The sequence below is a fragment of the Phyllostomus hastatus genome, unplaced genomic scaffold (genome assembly GCF_019186645.2).
Source record: "Phyllostomus hastatus isolate PE091 unplaced genomic scaffold, TTU_PhHast_1.1 phas_contig_80, whole genome shotgun sequence".
Lineage (NCBI taxonomy): Eukaryota > Metazoa > Chordata > Mammalia > Chiroptera > Phyllostomidae > Phyllostomus > Phyllostomus hastatus.
In genome coordinates, this window is record NW_025333960.1 from 26,573,152 (window position 1) to 26,599,840 (window position 26,689).

General features: G+C 36.4%; 1 protein-coding gene across 1 annotated transcript in view; it reads left to right on the forward strand.

Annotated features, from left to right (window-relative positions):
- Positions 1-1,213: 1,213 nt before the first annotated feature.
- DSG4 (desmoglein 4) overlaps positions 1,214-26,689 on the forward strand; it is a 30,257-nt gene continuing 4,781 nt past the window's right edge. Inside the window, exons 1-12 of the mRNA XM_045850300.1 lie at positions 1,214-1,246; positions 4,833-4,931; positions 6,783-6,914; positions 8,751-8,906; positions 9,246-9,390; positions 12,001-12,167; positions 12,400-12,534; positions 13,345-13,530; positions 17,612-17,883; positions 19,202-19,341; positions 21,319-21,546; positions 23,941-24,246. Of these exons, the coding sequence (XP_045706256.1) occupies positions 1,214-1,246; positions 4,833-4,931; positions 6,783-6,914; positions 8,751-8,906; positions 9,246-9,390; positions 12,001-12,167; positions 12,400-12,534; positions 13,345-13,530; positions 17,612-17,883; positions 19,202-19,341; positions 21,319-21,546; positions 23,941-24,246 (1,999 nt within the window). The remainder of the gene's footprint in view (positions 1,247-4,832; positions 4,932-6,782; positions 6,915-8,750; positions 8,907-9,245; positions 9,391-12,000; positions 12,168-12,399; positions 12,535-13,344; positions 13,531-17,611; positions 17,884-19,201; positions 19,342-21,318; positions 21,547-23,940; positions 24,247-26,689) is intronic.

Below are 26,689 nucleotides of genomic sequence, written 5' to 3' on the forward strand. Positions count from 1 at the left end.
TATAAGAATTCAAAAAGAAAAAGAAATGAAATAAAACTTCTAACTATTATGAAAGAACTTATTCACCTATTTTTCAATGGATGGAACAGTACATGAAATAACTACAACATTTAGATCCTGTGGACTACATTTTAAAAATAATGTAACTGTTTATTTAAAACAACATTTATAAATTTTAAATTCCATCCTTTGTAGCTATTTAAACTTATAATAAAAATTTTATATGTCACTATAGAAAATTTTGAAAAACATGTTTTTTTTAAAGTTAAGGCTGCATAACCTGGCTGGCGTAGCTCAGTGGATTGAGTGCGGGCTGCAAACCAAAGCATCGCAGGTTTGATTCCCAGTCAGGGCACATGCTTGGGTTGCAGGCCACAGCCCCCAGCAACCGCACATTGATGTTTCTCACTCTTTCTTTCTCCCTCCCTTCCATCTCTAAAAATAAATAAAATCTTTAAAAAAAGTTAAGGCTGCATAAACATAATCTTTTGAAGGCCTTTTCAAAACAATATTAATAGTGATTAACACAAACATCAATATTTTCCAAGAGCCAGAGGCCACAGTTATATAACAGTAAAGTTTCAGCAAAACCAGAGCAACTTAGTAAAATATCAGATGATTCAAGAGAAGATTTAGGTGTTATGTAAATGAATAGTTAGAAGATAAACTGAGACATATTATTTTTTTTAATTTATCTGAGCAAAAATCAAAACCAGAGTGCTTAGAAACATTCCACCAATAGAAGTTGGGGGAGAATTTTTTCTTTCTTTTTTAATTTTATTTTAATCATTGTTCAAATACAGTTTTCTCCCTTTTACTCCCAATCCAGCCCCCCTCCCTCTCAACCCTCCATTGGGGGAGAATTTTTATAAAGAAAAGATGGAATTCATCTTTTGAATGATGGAATACATCATTGATTGGCTTTAGCTTAAAGCTTAATTGAATGTTTGTGATTGTTTTTAGGTTTCAATTGCATAGCCTTGAGGCACTTACAAACTTAGATTTTGGTTGGCTTACCTATGCTCCATGGGAATCAGAGCCACCTTAGTCTAATGGCCTCCTGATTTAATTAACCTAACAACAACAATGACAAACCAATAGAATGGTGATTTGGGTCCATTCTTGAGCTGGTGTCTTAACACTGTGTAAATACAATATTAGCTTTACAAGTTTGTTGAAAGCTAACAGAAACCAGGGTAAGAATACAATGAAAATGACCTGCCACATCTCTGATCACATTATGAGGGTAAGCAGCCTAATGAGGCTACCCTGATTCTCTGACACACCTAAGAAAAGATCAAGAAGGGCAAGAGGAAGAGAGAAAGAAGAGAGAAAAAAGAAGTGGAGGAAAGGGTAAAAAGAGAAAATAGGAAGCTGAAAACAAGAGAGGAGGAGACCTTCTTGTTAACCATGGACTCATGTGCCGAGTTCACCAACCTTCTGGCATCCACCAAGGCAGCCTTCTACTTAACCTCCCCATAGAGGACAGTGCCTGAGAATCACAGCAGGGGTTAGTCTGCAGCGCTAAACTGCAAAATTTATTGGTTCTCTTACCTTAGTGTCCTATCATCACCTGAATGTAAGTTATACAAGGCAACTATCAAAATGTATGACATCTGCATGTATGTATGTATGTACTCATTGACATGAAGGTTTATCATGATACTTGTTGAGCAAAAAAGATTATTAAATGGTGTGTATATTACAACTTCTTTTGGTTTTTAAAAAAGTTACAATTTGTCTATGTTTTTGAAATAAAAGTCTGAAAAAATTCTCCAAATATTAACAATAATAAGTAATCTCCAAGTAGTTAGGTTCTGTGCGATTTTTACTTTTCCTTATATTTTCCAGAATCATCTACTTTTCTAAGAAAAGAATATCTAACCCCCAAAGGCAATATTCATTATGAAACAAAACATCTTATACAATCAAATAATAGAACCACCTTCTATTACATATTGAACTTCTTTTCCAGGTCTAGATATTTTACTAATTTCTAATAAAATGATACATCAGAGAGCAAGTCAGTTAAGCAGAAACACTATGCCTTACTGGTACAATTGTCTTCTCTGATTTTCCCTGCTCTGGACTCAGCTACCATTCCAAATTCCCACCTGCACCCTTCACTCCCCCTTACAACCCCTTCAAACCTGCAACACCTGCTTTGCACCCATGCCTCCAGGTCCAGTGTCTCCCTCATCTCAGTTCACTGAATTTACTCTGCTCCCTGACTCTCTGGAGTTCACAGTGGTGGCTTATCACTTCATCAGCCCCTGCTCTGCCTTGATAACAATCTCCAACAACTCTGGAACAGCCTTCACATTCCTGCTTCTCACACTCCCTGGTTGCCAAGTTCTACTAGAGAAGGCACAAAACAGACAGGCTGTGCATGTTCTTGCTTCCTAATGTCAACTAGTCCTCAGGCTCTTCATCCACTGTAGAATGATAGTTTATTTTCTCCATTTAATTAGCTCCTTGAACTGCATCATACCTCTCACATGTCTTTCATCTCCTAACCTGAAGATGTAATCTATGATTGTCATTTCCACTTTCTCAGAAATTCATTCCTTGACTCCAGCAATTTGACTTATACCACCCACAAAAGTTTGCAATGACTACCTGCTTAAGATACCAAGACCTTCTCAATTCCCACTCTCCTTGACCTTGCAATAAGACACGAACCCTTAAATAGTTCCTCTTTGTCTAACTTTTTACCACTGAATTCCACTCATTCTGCCTCTTTTCTGGCTGCTTCTTCTCTCCTTATCCAGTCTCTTCTTTCTGAACTCAACTTGCTTAATCACCTTCCACCACAACCACACCACTGCCACTTTTTACCATTTTCATGTTAATAGAACCTGCTCTGCACCCACAAACCTGGTTCCTCAGTCTCTCTGTTCTCCGTTTTTAGACTTCTTCCTTCTGTCCCCTACATAAATATAAGCATTTCCTGTAAGATTTTCTGCCTACTTCACTGATCTTCTTAAATTTGTTAATATCCTCATTTCCTGCAACTTTAAATAGTACTCCTGTTTAGATAAATTCCACTCCTCCAGATTTTATGTCTATCCCAAACTTTAGAGGCACACTGAAAATAAATAAAACAAACTTCAGCCATCATCTCCCTGCTGTGATATTCTTCTGTTGAATCTTCTGTTATCATTAAAAGTACCCGCATTGTCCCAGAAGGCCAACTTAAGGCACCAAAATCATCTGGCACACCCTCCCCTTGCACTCACAGTCTAAGAGCCCTACCAGTTCTTCAGAAATGTCTCCCTTCCCTCCCCTCTCCAGTTCCACATCAGCACCTATGTTCATGTTCTAACTATGTCTTACCTAAGCAATTGCTAATTCTTAAGTGTCTTGACTTCAAGTGTTTTTCCCTTGTAATCTTCCCTTCATATCATTGACATGTTTTGACAGGTTTTAAAAACAATGTTTTTGTTAATCCTAGCATCTTACACAATAAAGCCCAAACTCTTTATTTGGGTATATAAGGCACTTCATGCCCGGCCTCCAAACTGACATTCCTCATCTTGTCTCCCATGTCTCCTCACTATTTCCTCTGCCCTCCTGTTGCGCGTGGGTCACCGGCCAGCAGTGACCACGGAACGCTGTGGATGACTCGACGATAAACACGCGAGAAAAAACACCACAGGCACAGAGACAAACTAGTTTCTGTGGGGAAGTAGGGACGAAATGGCCACCCCCCTAGTGGGGGAGCGCGCTGATTTACCGTCCATACCTGCTTTTATTAGGCTCATTTTGCATAATAATTCAGGTAAAGTACAGTACTCATTAGGGGAAGTAAGGAACTATAGAAAACAAAGAACTCTGCCGGTCTATTGAGTTGGGGGTCAAAAAGCTGTAAGACTGAGGAACAAAATAACTTCCTCCTAAGACCCTTCTCATTCAACTGAGAGCATTCTAAACAAAGGAGGTTTCACAGTAATTTACATGTTCTTTCTTAGGCCTGATCACCCTGGGGAATCCGCACTTCTCAGTACCGAGCTGCAACATCCTGTCATTGTTTCAGGCTTAGGTGGAGCAAGGGAACTAGGTAACCAAGAGATAAGGAGATTTTCTTCCAGACGCTGAGAACTCAGGCTATGTCAGAGCCGAGGAGCGAGGGTCCATCACCCCCTTTTGCTGCAGCCCCCCAAGTCCTTCTTTTGGGGGGGCCTCCCAAAGTGATCGTGCCTGGCTTAGGTCGTTCCCCCCGTGGGGAATCTTACCCGTCTTTGGCTAACCAACCAAGCTTTTGGGGGTTCAGTTATGAATAAAGCAGCAGAAGCAGCATTCCTGCCAGGGAGATAAGCTTTTATCTCCTTGCCGGCTTACAGTTCCAAGGGCATTCCCTTAGCCTTAGCTAGGTGGGGGTTTCAGCCTCTGATACCAGTCAGGGTGGTTCCCAACACCCTCCAGCTAAAATATTGTTTTCCATTCCTGGAACATACTCTGAAACTTACTGCCTTTACACCTGTGTTTATGTTCTACTCTGACTGAAAAAATGTCTCCAGTCAACTTCTCTTATCGTAGTAGCCTCAGCCTACAGAGCCCTTTCAAGTCCTTGTTCTCATGTGAGGCCTTCCTGAAATCCACCTGATAACTTGAGTTGTCCACTTTTCCTTGCACTGAACCCATGGGTGCCTGTGTTGAAGGATGCATCCTAACTTTCCTAGCTATATTTATGTCTTTGCCTTCTTTAAAAGTTTAAAAGACTCTGAGGGCAAAAAGCCTATATTATTAATTTTGTATTACCCATGTTTATTCCATATTATTAGCACAATGCATATTTAAGAAATGAATTAATCAGAGAACATTGTTAATAGTTTTATGACACTGCTTTCTTTAAATTATGCAAATTTATACTAACGTTGTGCTTTCTATCACAGGTGGTGCTGGAAGTAAACAGTGAATTTATTGTTGAGGTAATGTATAATTATTAAAACTATTTCCTCAATGTAAAAATTGAAAGAAAAAATAAATTTTGTAATGCATCATATATCAAAAATCAGAATATTTGAGAATAGCTATAGTAAAGCCCATAATTTTATATTTCTATGTTTTTAAACATGATTTGTGACAGCTTAGTGTCACAGTAACTCCAACTCCTACCAAACTACACTAGTAGTTTATTTATGCCCCCTAACCTAAAAGAAAAGGAAAAGAACCATAGTAACACATTAGAGTTGGAGGAAGACTCTAGACAGTTACATCTATAAGAAAGACAATTGGATGGTCAATCGATGAGGGAAAAATGCCAAAAACAAAAAGAAATATGTAATCACAACTAAATAAAACAACAGAGAATCCCCTGTCATTTAGACTGGGACTCAGGAAACAAAGCTACTGTCTTCTCTGGCAGGACTTTATTTTATTATGGCAGTTAAATTTTCATTATGATAATACTAAACAATGAAGAAAATATAATTACTTTTGTAACTTCTGTTGACAAAATGGAGAATAAGTGGTACATTTTAGGAAGTTGCATACAAATGGGGAAATGTTAATGCTTTGGTTCTTGAAAGTAGAAGCTCCATTCACATGGAACATTTCCTTCCCCCAAAGTGGTAATTAAAGGAAGCCTTAGCTTAAACAAACATACAATTATCTATGTCTCAACAAGTACACTGAGTTACAAAAAATATATATGCAAATGTTTATGTGTGTGTACAGATATGTTTATACACGTAGTAACACTTCTAAAGTCTTTAATGGTATAAAATTATTAAACACCCTCCGACAATAGTGAATAAGACTGTAAAGAGAAAAACCTACAGCGAGCACAGACACAAAAGGACAGCATTGAGAACGCATATAGGTGTCCACAGGATTATGACAGCTACCATCATTTCAATTAACATATTCTTCTAATCATTTAAAAATGTATCTGGGTGTGTAGCCAGAGTGGTGTCCATCCTTCCCCTCTTTTATGTGAGTACACTCACCAGCACAACTTTCTTTTTGCAAGGGATACACTTACCTGTAATAGCAGCAATCTTTCAAACTTTGAAGACCAGAAAGCTTGGTCAGAGCTCAATGAAGAGTGAGGTGGGCAAGGTCTCTACTGAGTGAAACATTTAATCTTGTTTAAAATACCCACAAATACATCTGGTCCAAACCAAAATGTCCTTGATATTTGGTCCTGTCCAAAACATCCAAGTTTAGAAAATATTCCTGCGTTCAAATAGCCTGTAACACCCATTTATACTTTAGGTTTACAGGATTAATGCATAAAAACACTATCATGTTTTATTAGTCCAATGACTATGGTGTGACTGTATTGCCAATTATAACCCTTCTTGCCTTGGTAGCCTAGCTGGTCATGGCATGTGGGGTTAGATATATAGGTCAGCTTGCACATCTCCACAAATGTTTTTGGACAGGCCAAACATCAGGGACCTTTTGGCATGCACCAAATGTTTCTGCAGATGTTTTGGAGAGAACCAAATGTCTACTAACCTGTGAGGACAGTTTGAAAGAAAAAAAAACTACACACACCATATTATTCCGTATAACATATTATGAGCTGCACACACAGCTAATAAAATTTGTTTCACTGAAATCATATAGTTAGTAATGACATGATTCCAAAATAAGTAGCTAGTAAGGATGGCCAAGCTATATCTATCCAGAATTGCAAATTAGTAAAAACTTTTTTTGTTCCTCAAATTCAGTACCATTGCTTCTTCTGAGTGTACCTTACAGTGTTGAATAAATGTCCTTACTAAGTAAAATTGTTCTAACAAGGTATGAAATGTGAACTATTTTTGCTTAAGGTCAAAGAATTAGACATAGAAAATGGTGCTACAAAATGGCAAACTGTCAGAAGACAAAAGCGGGAGTGGATCAAGTTTGCCGCAGCGTGTCGAGAAGGAGAGGACAACTCCAAGAGGAACCCGATCGCCAGAGTAAGCAGTGAAATAACAGGAGCATCCTGTGCTGATAACAAAGGCTTTTTGAGGGGCAGGAAAACCCTCAAACACTTCAAGGTTTTGTAGTCTTTACTACTCCGTAGAGTTAGGAAGATGGGTGACATGCAGTCATCTGTTCGTGTTGCTGAGGCAGCATTTTGACTATCACATTCCGAGAGCGGCTACAAAGCAGAGGGTCCTTGGGTGATCCTAGAAGAGAAATTTGGATCTCCAGCACTGCTGGGCTTTGTGTCTCCATCTGTCTTCTGCTTATTATTGCCTGTGCGTTTTAGGAAATTTATGCATATACCAATATTTTTCTCACTAACCCTCCCCAAAATCAAAATTTTAAAGAATTGAGTTCTGGTAGATCAGTTGGTTAGAGCATCCTCCTGATATGCCAAGGTTGCAGATTCAATCCCCAGTCAGGGCACATTTAAGAAGCAACCAATGTATACATAAACAAGTGGAACAACAAATCCATGTTTCTCTCTATGTGTCTCTCTCTGTCTCTCTAGCTATCCCGCTCTTCTCTCTTTCTCTAAAAATCTATTTTTTAAAGATTTAAAGAATTAACCAATTCTCCCCAAGAAAGTAAGGAAGCAAGGACAGTGTCAAAAGTTCTCACTAGATTCCTAGATCAAGAGAATAGGAGAGCCTTAAAAGGTATTTCAAATAATGGCTCTCCATAAGGAAGAGCCATTATGGGAAGAACCATCACAAACTAACCCACGAAGGATAAGATCTACATTAGCCACTTCATTAGCTCTTTCTAGGCATCTTGGCCTTGGGCCATTGTTGAAATCAAAAGTAGAGATATATCAGAACTCCTTCTTTAAAGCTTTACATGAAAAATATAGTAAGCATCAGAAATGATATTATAGATTTACTCTCAGCTCAAGAAAAGAGATTTGTTCTTTCTCAAACATTTTTAATTTTTGGAAAACTTTTAAATTATTCTTTTCATTCAGCCACAGTTACAGCGTTATATTATCCCACTCACATTGTACATTTTTTTCTTTATATTTTTAGTTGAGGGATTTCCTGGATTTTTCATCTATATAAATAAGATCTTTGGACTAGAGTGAAGCTCATTCAAGTTGTATTTCTAGCTGCCTTTAATTAATTGTGGATATTGAGGTAACAAACATTAGTATTTTACCAAGTGTCCTCATCTTTAGTATATAGGTTAGATTACAAAATTTAAATTATTCTTTGTTTAAATGTATGAACTATAGATATAAAACTATGAAAACATAATCTAGATATCAGACTATTTGCCATAAAATCTAATTGGCAGATGAGTGATATGGTAGGTTTTGATTTATAAAATTATTTTCAATATCTCTAAGCACTGTATGTCTCATCTGATTTTCTTAATTTAAATTATCTACCATTTTGATTAAATCTCAAACTCAAATCTAGGCAGGTACATACTAATATGCCACAATCTTCTTACAAAATAGTAAAGATTCTGATTTCTTTTGTCTGCCAAACTCTTTATGTGCAAAAAACATCAGAGAAGTGAACAACGTAATGTTAATAATAACAAATCTAGCATCAGGAGTGGATGTGCCATAGGTCAGTCATTGGAGTGGGGTGTGAACAGGTTACCTCATGCAATCCCCACAACAAACCTAGCATATAAGTGGTATTATCCCATTATAAGCTGGTGCTTGGCAAATTTAAGTGAATTCTCCAAGGTCGTGCCAGTCTGTGTCACAGTACTGGGCTTCCATACAAGACTCATCGGGCTACAAAGCCATTTCCTTCTCATTCATCTACATTGTGAAGTTCATGATCTGCTCTAAATTCTGGGCATTTTCCTCATAGATTCGGTCAGACTGCGAAGCGAACCAGAAGATTACATACCGCATCTCTGGGGTAGGGATTGATCGACCACCTTATGGTGTGTTCACCATTAACCCTCAGACTGGCGAAATTAACATCACCTCAGTGGTGGACAGGGAGATAACTCCACTTTTCTTGGTAAGTCACAGCAGTGAGTTTTGATTTATGCATATTATTTTTCTTCCTTTTAAAAAAATTATCTCAGGACTAATGCCTACTTTTGATAAAACACAGCAGAGTGAAACCAAATAAAAGGCTTGAGGAGAAGGAGTGAGAAAAAAGTTTATTTTTCAGAATTCTATGGTGTGTTGTACATGCATGTGATCCAATGTCTTTACAATATTTAAATTACTAGACTATAAAAATAGTCTGAATTTACTGAGAAAATTGTTTCTTTGCACATTTCCTTATATATTCTCAAGCATGTTACTTAATTTCCTTTCATGGAGAAAGATATTTTTCCCCAACTTTCCACAGATCTATTGTCGGGCTCTGAATTCACGGGGTGAAGATTTAGAAAAGCCTCTTGAGCTTAGAGTCAAAGTTATGGACATAAATGATAACCCTCCGGTTTTCACACAAAATGTGTACACAGCCAGCATTGAAGAAAACAGTGATGCAAGTGAGTAGAATGATTCTCTGTCTCGGTGTTATACCATATCTATTTCTCTTGGTAAAAAGCTTTAGGAGATTAAAATACTGTACGAGTAACTTAAAGCTCAGAAAATGTCAAATTTGTATTTTGAAAAAAAAACCCCACAAATTCTAACTTAAAATTGAGCTAGAAAAAATCATTTCTAAAATACTAAACATCCTCTTGTTTGTGAAGGATTCTTATACATGTGGTTTAGCAGGGGCTTAGCACTTTCCACAGAGATCATTACTGGGCTCGTGATTCACTTAATCCAAACGAATAAACTGAGGTGAAACCATGAATGTGAAGGAGGGCCCTATTCTGTTCTGTTCCTCAAGTTCCAGGCTGAACCACACCAGATGGAGTGTGATGAAGAACGCATCAGCAGTTGTGCTGTTGGGTCCCAGAGTAAACTGCCCCAAGATATTCCACAATAGCACACTCATTATCTTGAATTAAAGTTACTTAAGAAACTGCCAATACAAGAAGAACATGCTGAAGTCTCCCACCCTCCTCCAACCCCTTAAAATCAGGAGATAAATGCTCCATGTCAAAGGTGCCTTCCCTGCATCTGAAGACACCCACAGAGCAGAGTTAAGGAACACAGAGCCAAAGAACCTATATAAACAAACCTTGTTACCTCTTTATGAATTTGCTGTCCAAGCCCAAACTTCATTTAGATTTTTCCAAATCTCGCTTCAATTCCTTTTTGATGAACACTAAATTTTCTGATGTCCCATCAATTCTCCAAAAATGTATTTTTATTTTGTCTAAAAAATATAAAATGCTGGCCGGTCCATCATTTGTCAGAGCATCATTTATGATTCTCCCATGAGCATATATAAAGTTGGATTTTCCTCCTGTTCATCTGGCCTTGAGTCAATTTTATTATTAGTCCAGTCATAAGAACTTAAGGGAGAATTCTCCCCTTTCCCAATAGTACCCTTCAGATCATTCACGAAGGATAAGCAAGAGTCTTCACAGTCTACACAACAAGTTACATTATGTTCTCTCTTTTTTTTCATTTTTTCCATCTTACTTAATTACATCTCTAACTGTAATAACTTCCTCTTTTTTCCCCCTTTCTATCACTTCTCCTGAATGTCCTTTCCATACTTAAGCTTTTCCTATATTGCTACTTCCTCCCTGCTCTCCCTCTTTGCCTTCTGCCTCATTCTTCCCTCAGTCCGCTAATATTCCTTTCCTTTCACATCTACATCTGTACTTATGCCTCTAAATAAAATTTGCAAAAAGAGAATAGAAAAAAGAAATTTCAAGAGTAAAGCAGATAAGAAAGGAAGCTAGAGGTAACAATGGAGCGCCAAAGAAAGGAAGATGGAGGAGTCTGGAGAAGAAGAGATCAGAAGTGATGGAGGAGAAAAGGAAAGAGCTAACAAAAGATAGGGATCAAAAGGTGTCAGGAGAACTTCAGGTGCCCTGAACAAAAGTGATGTTGAAAATCAAGTGGGAGAACATAGGCAAAGTGAGGACTTGGCCTAAGAAAGGCAAAACAGAGAGAGAGAGGGTCTCCAAAGTCCATCATTATTTCCTCACTAACGTACTTCAAGACAAGCTTGGTGAAGAAGAGAAGGTAAAACTACACGCACCTCCACTCGATTGCCAATCAGCAGCCTTGTTAATGCTTGCCAGTGTGAGGACAGTTAACCAAAGGTCAAAAGTGTACTTCCACAAACTATGACTTCCATGAAACCTGGTTCTATCTATTCAATCTTTCCCTGATTCTCTGTGCAAGGATGTTTCACTTTGAAATCAGGCAGGGAAGCACAAAAACATCAGGAAACTGCCCACTCCGGAACACCTGTCCTGTGGGCTGATATCCTTGAGGATTGACTTAGCATGTCTGTGCTTTGTTGCTATGAATAATTAAGAACTTCTTATGTAACTGTGAACAAATCTTCTTTTCAATGATTATATATTTGTGACTGTTCAGTAAAATACTATTATCTTCCAAAGCAATGAATAGTAATTATCTGCTTCCTGGATGAGCAGCAAAAAAGACTGTAGGTGCTCAATAAATAATTGCAATGTTGAATATAATATAATTTCAATGTTGAAAATGACTATCACTTTTCTTAATTAAGCATTTTAAAATAATTCCACAAGACAATGGCAAAAAAGGGACTGATGGAATCTATTTCTTCAGCTTTATGATAAAGTTTATTGAACTTCTTTTTATACATTAAAGATCACTGTATTTTGTTACTAATATGCCATTTAGTCATTGAAGGAGTATAAGTATTTCATAAACTAACTGTAAAGTGTTTTATGAAGCAAACCACTATTATTTTTGTAATCAATGGTGTAGCTAAAGTTATGGTAATACAGGGCGGGGCACAAGTAGGTTTACAGTTGTTCGTATGGAAAATAATATAATAATCAATAATAATACAAGAATAAACTCTTTCACGTACTCACAACTGTAAACCTACTTTTGCCCCACCCTGTATATTCTCATGGATAACTAGAAGAGAGAGAATGCAGGAGAAGGCCAACCACTCTCACTTCCTTTGCCTGATGATTTACTGAATTGATTTTAACAGAGTCCCAAACACTCCCCATATCCATCTTCATTTCTAGACACATTGGTAGTAAAGTTAAGTGCCACAGATGCAGATGAAGACAACAATCTGAATTCTAAAATTGCCTACAAGATAATCTCTCAGGAGCCAGCAGGTGCACCAATGTTCATCCTGAACCGGTACACTGGAGAGGTCCGCACGATGTCCAGCTTCCTGGACAGAGAGGTAAAGTCTTCTATAAATGAATGATAAGAAGCAAATACAATTTTGAAAATTCTTCTAATGCACAGCAGGGGAGGAAAAATAATCCAACCATTATGTTGAATGGAAATTATATAGAAGAAAATCATATTTAAAAACTGTGTAAAATTTTAAAAGTAGAATCATGATATCAAATGTGTTGTATTTTATTCAAAACAAGACCCAAACCTTACAACTCCTTTTCATCTTCATCAAGGAACACACTACGTATAACCTCCTCGTGAGGGGCTCGGATCGAGACGGAGCTGCAGATGGGCTGTCTTCCGAGTGTGCCTGCAGAATCAAGGTTTTGGATGTCAACGATAATTTCCCCATCTTGGAGAAAACTTTTGTAAGTTGTTACTTTTATCATCCTTTTTACATAAATGTCAATAATTAATTTCTTTTCCCACTAGTGTGTGAACCTGGCTTTTTTACTTGTATGATGTACTCAGCTTTGCTGTATAAACCTTGAAATTTCTCATATAATAATATATCTTATTATTGCATATTTGCCTTTGAGTCACTGTTCCATACAAGTTTCCTCTGTGAAAGCAACAGACCATCTCCTCCATACTCTCCACTCACAGAAGTGCAGAGATTTATTATTATTCTGGGAATCGTGTAACGACATTGATGTATCTTTATGAGTCTGATGATTTACTGAATTAATTCTAACAGAGTCCCAAACATTCTCAACCTTCCACTTTCATCTTTAGGCATAAATAAGCATAAAATTGAAATCAGCTGAGCTAAATCTGGCTTGCCACTTATTTTGGTAAAATACATATATTGGACCACAGCTGTGCTTATTCTTCTGCTCGTGATCTGTGGTTGCTTTGATGCTTCGGCGGCACAAATGAATAGCCGCAACACTAACTCTCAGGTCCACAAAGGCCAATGTATCTATCTACTGGAAGTTATAGAAAATTAAAAATAAACAAGAAAAATTAAAGAAAACACCAGTTTGACCTTGATTCTACAGATAGCACATGAAAATCAGTTTTATTAGTTTATAATCATTTTATTCTTAGATTTCTGATCAGACATAATGATGCAAAATCATTGACAGTTCATTGTTAGTACTTTAAATGCTGATTATTAGAAAATATCTTTCCTCTTGAAAAATTCATTGGCTATAACATTGATCTATGTCGTGCAGTATTCAGCAAACATTGAAGAGAATTGTTTAAATTCAGAGCTGATACGATTAAAGGCAACTGATCTTGATGAAGAAGGCACTGACAATTGGTTAGCAAAATATTTCATTCTCTCTGGAAATGATGGGAATTGGTTCGATATTCAAACAGACCCACGGACCAATGAAGGCATTTTGAAAGTCGTCAAGGTACAGTATGGGATCTGCAATTTTTCTTTTAAAGAAGTTTTAAAATACTGTTAGAGATAGAATCTTCCCCTCAAAAAGCAACCCATAACCTTGAGCACTGTTCATGTGAACAAATGCCCTAAATAAGTTTACTGTGCTGGTCTGAGACTTCTGGTCAAGCAGCACAATATTTATCACCAAGAAAATAAAAAGTCTCTTTTGTTCTCACAATGCCCAAAAAAACATGAATTAAAAACATAACAAACAGTAGTATAGATGTCATATTAAACACAATCAATTGCCAAATGGGTGAAATGTGAGATAATTACTAAGATAAGAGGCAGGATACTGTGAACTAGATTTGTCTAAAAAGATTTCACGCAGGGCATAAAGTTTAAGCAGGACCTTGTAACTGGGATTGCTAATGTGGGGAAGGTGTGAGCACACATGCAGAGGTGAGAAAATGTAAAGCACATTCAGGGCACAGCGAGCAAACTGTGGGGCTATAGCAGAGGACCCACGGAGAGAAGCCATGAGATTTGAGAAGGGAGATGTTGAGTTGGTGCTGGTCTGCTGAGAAACCCGAACACCAAACCACAGGGCTTTCCTTTTCCTATTGATTAATTTTTCTCAAACTCCTTTCCATTTTTACTTTGTGGATTGCAATATAATCTAAAAAATACTAATTAGAAACAAAACTACAAACTAATAAGATTGAAATCGACATTGATATAATAAAGGAAATTAATTTTTCTCAAACAAAATCACTACTAACAACATAAACAGAACTTATAGCTATGAAAATAAATACTGGTAGACACCCACACATGTATCATTTACATATTGAGTCTCTACTCTTTTTGAAATTATCTAGAGCAATAAGGTATTAGCACTACCATGAAATACAACCACTGGCACTGAACTTATATGGTGTAATAATTTGTGAGATGGTTATCAAAATTATGGAAAAAATCTATAGTTTTTACCTTGTCATTCTAATGAACACACAAAATTTCAGAATTGACAATTCAGGCAATCATGAGCTATGACTTCTATAGTATATCCTCTATGAGAGCCTCAGTGTTCTAAAGATATGCTTACTTAATTGCAAAACAAAATATTGGGAATCTGACTTTATGAATAATTGGTCAAGGTAGTGTTAGATATTATGTAGACAAAATATCTTGTTTCTTATTCCTGGATGATAACTTTCCAAATCTCTTAAAGAGAGCAGAAAATATGCTTAAAATCATCAAAATTTTAAAGAGCATCAAAATAATATGAAAAGTCTAATTAAAATGAAATGAAAAACTTAATACATGTGTTAGCCCATAGCAGAAGAATTCTGTGTTTAGGGAATATATGTGTGGTTTTTTTTAGGATTTAGCATTTGAAATGATGTTGCTAATGTTCTTTCATATACCCTCCTCATTTTCACTCATGCCACCCTCAGTTACGAGCTTTTGACTAAGCTTTCTATAACCTTTTTCTTAGTCTGAAGACATTATAAATGATTTAGTTTAACTACAATTTATTGAGAATTGTTATGTGCTAGGGATATGAAGGTGAATGAGACATGGTCCCTGTTCTCAAGAAACTTGTGTTTTAAAAAGATAAAATGTTTAAGAAAATTGAAAATCTCTCTGTCAATCACAACTTCCTTTTGCTATTTATTGATAAATCTGTTTTAAAATACTAACGTACATTATAAATACATGTGTGTATATATATATATATACACATTCACTTTGACATTAAAAAAATTGCTACTCAATTAGAATTTTAACAAAAATATTCATATCAGTTCTCTACTTTATAAAAACTCTAATGAGTGTTTATTAAGTAATTATTAAACATCAACTATAGGGTTCTATTGTGTGTATAGAGGTGTTGTGCATATCAGAACTCTGGGAAGAAAATACTGGAATTTCTTTTTTATAAAAAGTAAAATAAATTAAAGAGGAAAACTAACTTGGCAAAGGATAAAGACATGATCCAACCAGACCTTTGATCCCAAAGTCATACTTAACTGCCACTTCCACACCTCACCATGTCATCTGGGGCCAGTAAAACAAGTTCGGGGGTGGGGGAAGTGCCTTGAGAGTCCCCTTCCCCCCAAAGTCCGTTCACCTCTGAAAGCTCTGTCCTAACTGCGTGTGCCATTGCTGATTCCAGGCACATTTGTACCAGAAACACTTTAATTCTAGAAAAGCAAAACAAATACACCTGGCAGATATTTGATCATTTCCTCAGTCCCCTACCACAGAAAACTGCTTTTTTTAAATACAGAGACTTCCTCATTCACACTTAATTCTAAAATGAACCAAGGTTCCCTGAATTAGCAGTGTCATGTTAAATTAGACCCAAAAATAAATAAATAAACAAACAAACTCGATGTGATCATCTTATAGCTTAGCTTCTATATTAAAATGTACAGAAGCAAAGAACTCACCAGAAGCCCAATCTGTTTCTGGAGAGGTTCCCTTCACTCTGAGCCCTTCCCAAGCCTCACTTTGGAGCCCTGAAGGGTGACCCCCTCACTTTTCTAACACATACCTGCACATCCTTTATAAGTGATTGCTCAGTTACGCCTTAACCTGCAGGAACTGAATTTTTCAAGCCTATTCCACCTCCAAGCAGAGACTCAGCAGTAAACAGGTGTTTTTATTGCTCTTTCTACAAACCAGACCCCTGATAAAAGGCCCCAGTTGCAAAGAGTGAATGAGGACGTGCTGACTTTATCTGCGTTTTATCTTCCCTGTGCCTACATTCTGTGAATGTCTATAACTGACACAACTTCATATTAATATATTTCACCACACTCTATTTGGTAGAGAGGGAACTATTCTGACAAAAAAAAAATCCCATATATGTGTGTACACAAGAAAACTCCAAAAGATATCTCTAAGAATAAAAAAATCTCAGATTTTTCATTTATTTGAAGGTAGCACAAAATTGCAGAAAATGAAAGTGGGGCTGTAGAAGAGGAATCTCTTTCAGTTGAAAATCCATTTTTCAGTATGCAATTCATATCCAGCTCTGAGCTAGGTATTATGTGGACCAGAAAGCAGAACAGATGCCCAAAAGCAATCAAAATCCCAAACCTCAAGGGTTTTAGCTAATATTTAAGTGAGGCATGTTGAGCCAGGCCTTGTGAAGAATTTAACTTAAACCTAAGAAAGCATTCACGATGTCGCAGAACTTCCATGTAGAGCCAAGATTTATCTCAGGATCTTGCTGATGGCCCAGATAGCTTGACCTCTGTTGTTAGTATATGTGTTGCAAATGATGCTTACGTTAGCTTCCAGAAACTTCTAAACAGATGTTGCTCAGTACTCCCTTTCTTACAACTGCTTTTTCACTTGTAGCTTTTCATGGCACCACATCAATCATTCTGGATCAAAAGATCTTATTCATCCTTTATCCAGGGAACCCATTTCAAAGGGCACTTTTCTCTGGGTATGGTATTTATTTACTGAAATGTGCCCTATGAAGGAATCTTCTTGTCCATCACACCCAGCACAATTACATCATAGTTTAGTTTAGGGCTGACTACAATAATCATAAAGTCTCCTTTAGAAGTCATTTGCACCATAGTGTGTTATTTACATGTTCAATTATATCATATATATATATATATATATATATATATATATATATAGCCTCTTTTATTCTGCTGATTTACTTTCAGAAATTCTCAGATGTAATTCTACAAAGGAAACCAAGGCCTATATACTCATTTACTAGTTGTGGATATTTTTTTTATTTCTTTCTAAGTTTAATTTTTTTTTACTTTTCATAAATACCTCATTTGGAAAGAAAGATCACTTTGCATTCCAGGGTTTTTATATAAGTGCGAAACTCCAAAATTGAGTCCAACGTAAAATCACAAACCTATATACCTCATTATGCTAAAAGATAAAGTCATTAACATGTCTGAAATACCTCATGCTGTAATAAATAAAATTTTTATCAGTTTAAAATCTGAATTTCATAGCTGCTGAACTTTATTCTGGTATGTTATGTTCTTATCATGGCTTCTTATTCTGTCAAAAGAGAGTTCTTTTGCTGTTTCAGAGTTTTTCACTTTCTGTCATTTCAGATGCTGGATTATGAACAAATGCCTAATGTTCACCTTGGTATTGGAGTTAAAAACCAAGCTGATTTTCACCCTTCAGTTGCCTCTCAATTCCAAATGCATTCAACCCCTGTAAGAATTCAGGTTATTAATGTGAAAGAAGGGCCCAAATTTGATCCAAATTCTATGACTTTCCGTGTGCGAGAAGGAGTAAGAGGAGATTCCTTAATGCATTACATACTTGGCACATATACAGCTGTAGATTTGGACACAGGAAATCCTGCAACAAATGTCAGGTACTGCAAACCCGTTGCTCGCATCCGAGTGATAAAGCATGGCTCTGCCCAGTGCTAATTCACGCAGCACGTGCTTGTATGTGTGGGTTGAAATATTTGAGGGGATTTGCTTTTCCTGTTCATCTGTTACTGTTATAGAAGACTATGACGTCTTCTATTGACATTTTCTTAGGATATCAATAGTGTTTTAAAGGCTGTAAGGGCTCCAACTGGTTCTAAGAGTAATTGCATCCAGGGGGCAATGGGAAGATCAGAATCACCTTTGATTACTCTGTGAGATCTCTTGTGGTCAGTTGTACCACCCTGGACCTGGGCTGATAAAGCCGTATTGTAAAGTACACATCATCATAAGAGATGAGTCATTGCTTGTTTTTTAGAAACCTGTGTTATGTATAGCTTTGGGGCTACTTTCAACCTTCTACTTACCTGAAGAAAAAAAAAAAGGATAATGGAAGAAGCTAAAGAAAATGTAGAGAGTCAGAACTAGAAAAATAGAAAAGTAAAAATTAGGAGCCCTAGGTATATAGATTATACATGAATTAGACCTATATAAGACATTCTGGAAAATAATTATGTTGAAATATACAAGTATTCTGTATATTCTTTCCTTATCTCTCTTCTTTTCTTATGCCCAATATTTTTGGAGTGAAGGGTGTATTGATGTATAAATTGCTTTAATAGTAACAATTCTGATTACTTAATCAGCTAACAAGTTCACAGACAATAAAAATGATGAAGTCTGTCTGTCAACATGAAATGGAGGAAAAGGACATGTGAGATAAGTGCCTTGCCACTTAAAATCGTGCCTGGTACAGTCACGAGACCTTCATCCAACCACTTTTAATAAACCGTAAATGGTTTTTGAAACCATTTATGTCACAAAACCCATATACACAAATGGAATGAATGACACCACAGCCCCTGAAAGGCCAACAATGAGCTGCTCTAAAACTAATATACATAAAACTGAGGAACAACTGAGTACATCCATGTGAAATGAATAAAGTCTATTCCCTTGATATTGCTATGAATTAATAAACAGACCTGAAATAGACTTATCCATTTTATTAACATTTTATTATACAGTTTACTTTATAAAGAGCTAGAAGAGTAAATATTATGAAATTTTAAAACTCTTTGTGAACCTGTACATTAATATATTCAATATTAGAATTGTATTGATATATACACATTTTATAACCCAAAGCAATTATTACTGTAGAGCATGCAACAACATATATAACTTTAACACATTGTATGTGACTAAAATTATTAACTTTCACAGAAGCAAATGATGAATTTATTTATTTAAAAACAGGTATATCATAGGACATGATGCTGGCAACTGGTTAAAAGTTGACTCAAAGACTGGTGAGATACAATTTTCTAGGGAATTTGATAAGAAGTCAAAATATATTACCAATGGGATATACAAAGCAGAGGTCTTGGCTGTAGATGGTAAGAAAATTTATTTTCAATATTTTAGCAAAATTATTATTGTATCAAATATAAATATTCTAATATTGATACTAGATTAAGTCAAATAAAACATCATTCAGTGGTATCTGCAAGTCTAACAGAGTTATAAATACCTTAGACTAAGAACTGAATTCAGTTCCCTTACAACCATAATTTACATTTGTCATAATATATTTCACCTACTTCTAAAAAAGAACTGTATGTGACTCGTATTGTAAAGCATAAGCTTTAAAACATATAAGTAAAATTCATTTTCTGTTAATGGCCTTACCTCCTGACATGGTTAAGCCAACCTGCAGAGTATGTTAGGAATGTTTACCTAAAGTGCTACAAGATGAGCCCAGAGGTCATCTGGGAATGGCCTGCAGGAAAGGCAGTGTCCCAAAGAGTAGAAATATTTTAGAGACACTAAAATTGTGCTTCATCGAGAGGCCTGTGTGAATGCTGCTTAACTAGACATGTTGTCCAAAGGAAGATGTTATGAACTAAGAAGCATGATGCTATTCCAAACATCAGATCCAAATTAAAAGTCATAAGCACAGACGCACTGAATTAGCTTGTAACTAAGCTGCTTTTCACATGAGAAAACTGACTAGGCCTTCCTCTTGGTAAGTAGTAACAGAAATTTGTTTATCGATAGTTAATGATTCTCTGGAGCACTGCCCAGGAAACCAGCTACTACAGAACAAAAGAACAGAAAAAAGGTCAGCAACCGGGAAAGAATGAGGGAAATAAATGTCCCAGATACATACCTAGTAGAAGATAGGTAGTTTAGGTTTGCATTAAGTTTATACCTGAGCTTTAAAGTAGCAAACAGCAAGATGAATGGGTAGCATAAGATTATAGAAGAAATCACGACTCCCTTTTCTTCACGTCCTCACCAACACTTGTTTTTTTATGTATTGATGACAGGCATTCTGACAGGTGTGAGGTGGTATCTCCTTGTGGAGGATCAGGGAATGGCACAGAAAGCAATCTGTGGGATAATCTGATGTCTGTCTCATGAGAGCCGAAATCTAGAAAGTCCAATGCTTAATCGGGTAGTAAGAACACACTGTACAAATCCATGCAGGATATGTATGGATAGGCTTCCCGTTTATTGGCATTTGATTAACTAAATTTTGCATACCATTTAGGCATGCAAAAGTCATCTTTAAAGCAGTTTATTAATTTCTCCAAAAATGTCCTAGTAAAATACCAAAGACATGATAATGTTCTAGTTTACAAATGGTAAAATGAAGACCCTTTACAAGTTAAAAACAAAATAATTATTGATTCATTGTAACAGAACATAAAGTAGAAAAGTGGATTAAAACCCAGTCTACTATTTCTTGGTCCTTTGTCCTTTCCAATACACTATACTCACCCAAAATTTGCTGCAAAGAGGTTGGGGAAACAATCTAATATTTTGATATTTGTTTTCATAAGTGTCTTTTCAGAGAGAAATAGCATCTCATGGATGGAATTAAAACAGACAATCAAAGTAGAAAGGGTAAATACATACAATTATTCCATTTCAAGTGTGGCTATTTCAACAACACAGGAACCAATAAGCACCCTGAAATGGAAAACTCTGAGCTCGTCTAGGGGTCTCATTTATGGGGACAGGGTAGGAATGGGAAGCAGTAGACCTTCTGTGAGGAAAGACGTTTAATTTTGCATTTTTGGGATGTATAGGAGTTAGCAGAATGAAATGGGGATGAAAAACAATAGGATGGATGAATAGGTCGAGAAAGAGACTTGAGTTAGGAAGAAACTTACTCAAAAAGAAGCCAGTGTGGCTGGAAGGCTGTGGGAAAAGGCAAGGGTGGCTTCAGGTTGCTGAGCTAGGCAGGAACCTATTACACACCATGTCAGGAGCCGCTAGACCACTCCTACCTGTGGTGGCATCATCAGCAGATAAAGAAATTTCTCCCTGACATTTATCCCATCACCCCTAATGCTTTGCCATTTCAGATGGCTCTGGGAAAACGGCTACAGGAACCATATGTATCGAAGTTCCTCATGACAACGATTACTGCCCAGTCATTTTTGCTGAAAGTGACTCCATCTGCATAGCCTCTCCATCTATCCTTATATCTGCGAGAGACATTAACCATCATTCATATGGGTCTCCATTTACCTTCTGTGTCGTTGATCAGCCACCAGGGACAGCTGGCTTATGGGATATCAGGTCAATAAATGGTAAGTGGAATGCAAATGTGCTCATACTTTAAAGACCAAAAGTAAAAACAATCACCAAATAATTAGTCAAGTCATGTAATATTTTCTATCTCCATTTCCATGATTCTTGCCATATTCCTATTAAGTTAAAATAATTTTCCATATACATATTTAGGCTATTTGGAAAATTTTTGAACTGAAATAAAAGTAAAAATGTTTTGTCAATACTGTAGTTACACATAAATAGTAGTATATAAATATCAGTTTATCCATCATTTTATATAGGTGGGGTGCTACACAAATATTTGATCAGTTTAAAATAAACAAAACCCTTAACAGACTCACCAGATATCACAATTCCCTATCTTAAATTATTTCAGGCAAGTCACTTAACTGTCTCTGAAACTCAGGTATGCTATGGATTTACATGTACACATCTTCTAGTTACTTAGAAGAACATGAGATCAATGAAATTGTTTTTATAAAGAAATAGGAGCTCAGGCTTATTTTTAAGGGTAAAAATTGAAAGCCAAATTGTGCGATATTAGAAGAATGGTTAGGCAAACCGTGGTACATATTATTAAGATGCAGCACAATACCTCATTAAAATTAGAGTTATGTGAAGCATGTAGATACAAAGGAATGCATAAACTGAATCATGTAAAGTACAAAGATCCCAGAGCACATGTGTGTTTGTGCTATTGCTATATAAAATTGAAGGCGTTGATAAAAACTGGGAGTAAATTTCATATATTTCATATAATACACATTTCATATTAAATATTATGTGAATATTTAATATTACTGTATTTAATAATACAGGATTATGAAATACTATATGATACAGTATTTAATAAATACTGAGTAATAATTAATGTTAATATTGAATATTCACAGAATATTTAATATATTTCAAGTTCTCTTTCCTGAAATGTTAAATGTATATTAGATAGTAAAATGCTATGAAAAGACCTCATTTGGGCTGAGATAGCTCATAATCTCACATTCATTTGGGAAATAGGAAAGACTTTGGGGGTCTTGGAGGTGAAATGGGGGTCATACTGCACAGCCAGGGTGAGAGGAAATACTTCCCACCTTTCTGAGGCCACCAAACTTCTCCCTTCACAAGGAGAAACCATAAGATAATGCCTCCACTAAGGACTTAGTTGAAGAAAGAGATGATTGCACCATAAGACTCTTCAGCTCTTTTCCACAAAACCACTTTATTATTTTTTTAGGTGATTAAGTGGTACAAATAGGTAGTTACAGAATAGCCATGGGGATGTAAACTACAGTATAGGAAATGGAGTTGCCAAAGAATTTATGCGCATGACCCAAGGGCATGAACAATGGGGGGAGATTGCCTGAAGGAGTAGGAGGTGCTGGCTGGAGGGGGGCAAAGGGGAAAATCAGGACAACTGTAATAGCATAATCAATAGAATATAATTGTTAAAAAAACTAAGCACATTAATGCAATTCTATTAAAATCAAGACAAGACAACCGTGAATTCACTTTTTCCTATAAAATCCAATAGCCCATTCTTAAATAATAATTGCTAGCCACTTTTTCCTCATTCAGATCCTAAATATTTTAAGTAAAACATATAAGGAAAATGTTCAACATGGAGGTTGGTAAATATATTCAAATGATATTATACATTTAATAATAAGTATATAAAATATATGTATAATGACACTTGAGATAATATTCTTAGAGCCCTGTTTCAATGGTGGTGTTGAAGAACAGAATAAACTTTCACATAACATCTTGTGCTATTGCTTTATTTGATTCTTACTTTGTGCCCAGGTTACATTTTGATAGAACTGGCTGGTTTATCATATAACAACTAAAAGTAATAAATAATTATTATTATTACTGAGTGTTATGGATTAACCAATCACTATTCATGATTTAGGTGTTAAACTTAATCACCTTTAAACTTATTTAGGTTGATAAATAAATTTCAACCAATATTTAAGCAATAGTTTCTATAAAAAAATCAATGGGCAATAATAGCAAAAGAATCAGGAAAATAATAGTTATTGAAATAATTTTAAATGAAAGGGCAACAATTTTGAATTAAGAGATAGACAAAATCTTAGGGAGGATATTTGTAAATTGTAATCCTAAATAGAATATTTCCCATATTTCCTTTCAGCTCAATACTCTTCATTTATTGGACAAATATTTATTGAGTTCATATCATAGACCATGAATTGTTGCTCTAGAAATAAAGGTTCAGTCTTTGTAGAAATAACAATCCAGCAGAAAAAAGTCAAACAATTCATTATAAATGTTTCTTTTTTATATATAAATACAGAGAGCTCTATGAGTAAGGCCGTAAGTTAGACTGGAGTATTAGGAAGGGTTACCCCCAAGTGATTTTATTTTCTCTTTTTTCTCTTCCATTTCAGCTACCTCCGCAATCCTGACGGCTGAGCAGCCTTTACTAGCTGATACTTACCAAATCCCAATCCTGGTGAAGGACAGCTACAACAGGGAGTGTGAACTGCCACAGATAGTCAAGTTAGTTGCCTGTGATTGTGACAACAGCCACATGTGCTTGCACCCTAGTACCCCAGCCATCTCCACTACAGATGGCAGCTCAGTTATCAGTGACATATATGGGCCTGTCCCTGAAGACCGAATTAAGGTTTCAAATGTTGGTCTCGGACCAGCAGCAATTGGCATGATCATCCTGGGCCTCTTACTACTGCTCTGTAAGTACTGGGTTAAGTCCTTCTTTTCAACAGTTCTCCAAATAAGAGTGTAACCAGGCTTGTCAGGAGGTTAGGTTCATTTGGCCATTTCTTTTTGGTATCTCTGGCAATTTTTGTGGAAATATGAAAATAAACAATGGGAGTGGTAAGGGCACATACTTGTTCAATAATAACTTAAAGGGTCTAAAGTTTGGGAGATAAGATTGGAAATGCATGCAAATCCTAAGCATAATATAGCAGAGCATATTATGTATATATTACAATGAAAATTTCAGCAGAATGCTTTAAGAGTAGAGAGGCAGAAGTAATCCAAGTGGGAAGGCTGGAGAAGTCTTTCTGGCAAAAGTGGCTTTGAGCCAGGCCCTAAAAAGCAGAGGATTTTCTTAGAAGGAAGATGGTGTGTGTTGGGGATTGGGGGGCAGGATCTGAACTGAATCCAGGCCAAAGGAATAATACAATATAAACAAGGAGAGGTGGAAGGGCACAGCATACTCAGGAAGTCGAGAAGCTGAAAGGCAGGCTAGGAGCCATCCCGCAAGAGCATTCAGGATCTGCCCAGCCTTCTGGGCTTCTGTCTACAGGCAATGAGAGTCAGTGAGGACTTGTAAACTCAGGTGGCCTGATCACTCTGGTGTGGTAGGAATCAAGAAGAAGAGATGAGAGAAGAGAATTAGCCTCTGGGCTCTGGATGAGCATCTAAACTAGGACCACGTCACAGAAATGGCCAAGTCACTAAGCAAAAGTTTCCGAAAGAGTCCTCCTCTACCTATGCTATTTTTAAAATCATCTAGATCTTTAGAGGAGAAATTCTTCACATATTTTAAGTGGCCCTTGCAACACAGGTTTTGTGGAGATCAAAAATTGGATTCTAAAATTAAAGATGACTAAATTCTTCAAACTATGATATTAATATATTTTAATGGATGAACACAAGCTAAAGCATTATCATTTTTGATGTATTAAGAAATAACAACTGACTTTGGGGCAGGCTTTCTTCCTTAAAACAATCTGAGTTTTCAAGGCTATCCAAATATCATGAATGAGTCTCATAATGATGTTAGAGACATATTCCCAGGACCTGACTCTGCAGTAATTGAGCAGAGGTGTATGCTTACCTGCAAACCAGTAGTTCTTAACCCTAGCTGCACATTAGAATTACTTGGAAGTCTTTAAGAATCACTCATGCCTGAACAGTGATATTCAAGATGAGACCTAAGTTTCACCATGTTTAAGCCCTCTGGTGAAGCTGAAGGCCAATTTAGGGATTAAAATCCAAAATCAGCTGCCATTTCCAGCAGGTTAGCACTAAAATTTTCACAACTCTTCCTGAACCAGGCAAAGAAAGCACAAGAGTTGTTAAACTGATTGTCACATAGGAGGGGAAAGCATTTGAAGACAATTCACTTGTCCTCAATGGAGAGGGTCACATTATGGAGAGGGAGGGGCAAAGTGATGTGAGGGGCAGGGGTCCTAGCCCAAAAGGCCTCAGATGAAGACTTTTGATGTTAACTCCAAATGGAATTATGCATATAGTAACTGTGTTTGGTATGTGCTGTTTGTTTTCTCAATTAGAAAACACCTTTGTTGGACAGAGCTCATGCCCACAATGGCGCATGACCTGCACACGTCTAAATCCACAGACACTTAGTGCAGGAGGAGCAGCTGCTAGAGGCTCCCAAATCTAGTCCTTTTCAGAAGGCCTTCTGGAAATGTAGAATTTGATCTTTTGTTCACTCTTCATGGTGCAGATGATAAAATTGTAAAATTAACTGTTTTAATTTAGTGGCTTTGATATTTTTTCTGTATTTCTAATTAACCCATTTGCTGAAATGCATGTTATACTAGGAAATTAGAAAAGTATAAAAAGCAACTAAAGTGGACCCAAAGAACTAAACTGAGTGTATCCTAGAATCTCAGAAAATGTAAGTGTCTGTGTTTATGAACTAAAGTATAGAACTGAGGTGAATTGTTCCATTATATGTTATAGACAAAGTCTCAATATACAGAAACAGCTCTCTTGAGCTTATAGTGGATAATATTTGGTTGATTCCTTTTAAGTGTACATATAAGAAGGGTGGAAGAAAGGTTCTATCTCTAGGTTCAACCACCAAGTCCTGTACCCAATTCTCTATGTATTAATCATGTGTTTAACTTATATGTGTGTGTATGGTGTTTAGTAACATGCATTTGTGTATATAAGTTTTCTTGTGGGTATAGCAAATATACCAATGTCAACAGAGAAGGTCTATGTATGCCCATATACATATATCCAAGTACCTGCACATAGACACATGTCCGTGGAGGTAAATACATAGTTATGTATGCACACACATAAATATAGGCTTACAAATACATATACATATACAGATGATTATATGTGAATAAATACACATATATAAATGAGCATGCATTTATGAGGAACTAGGAATCATAAAATTTGATT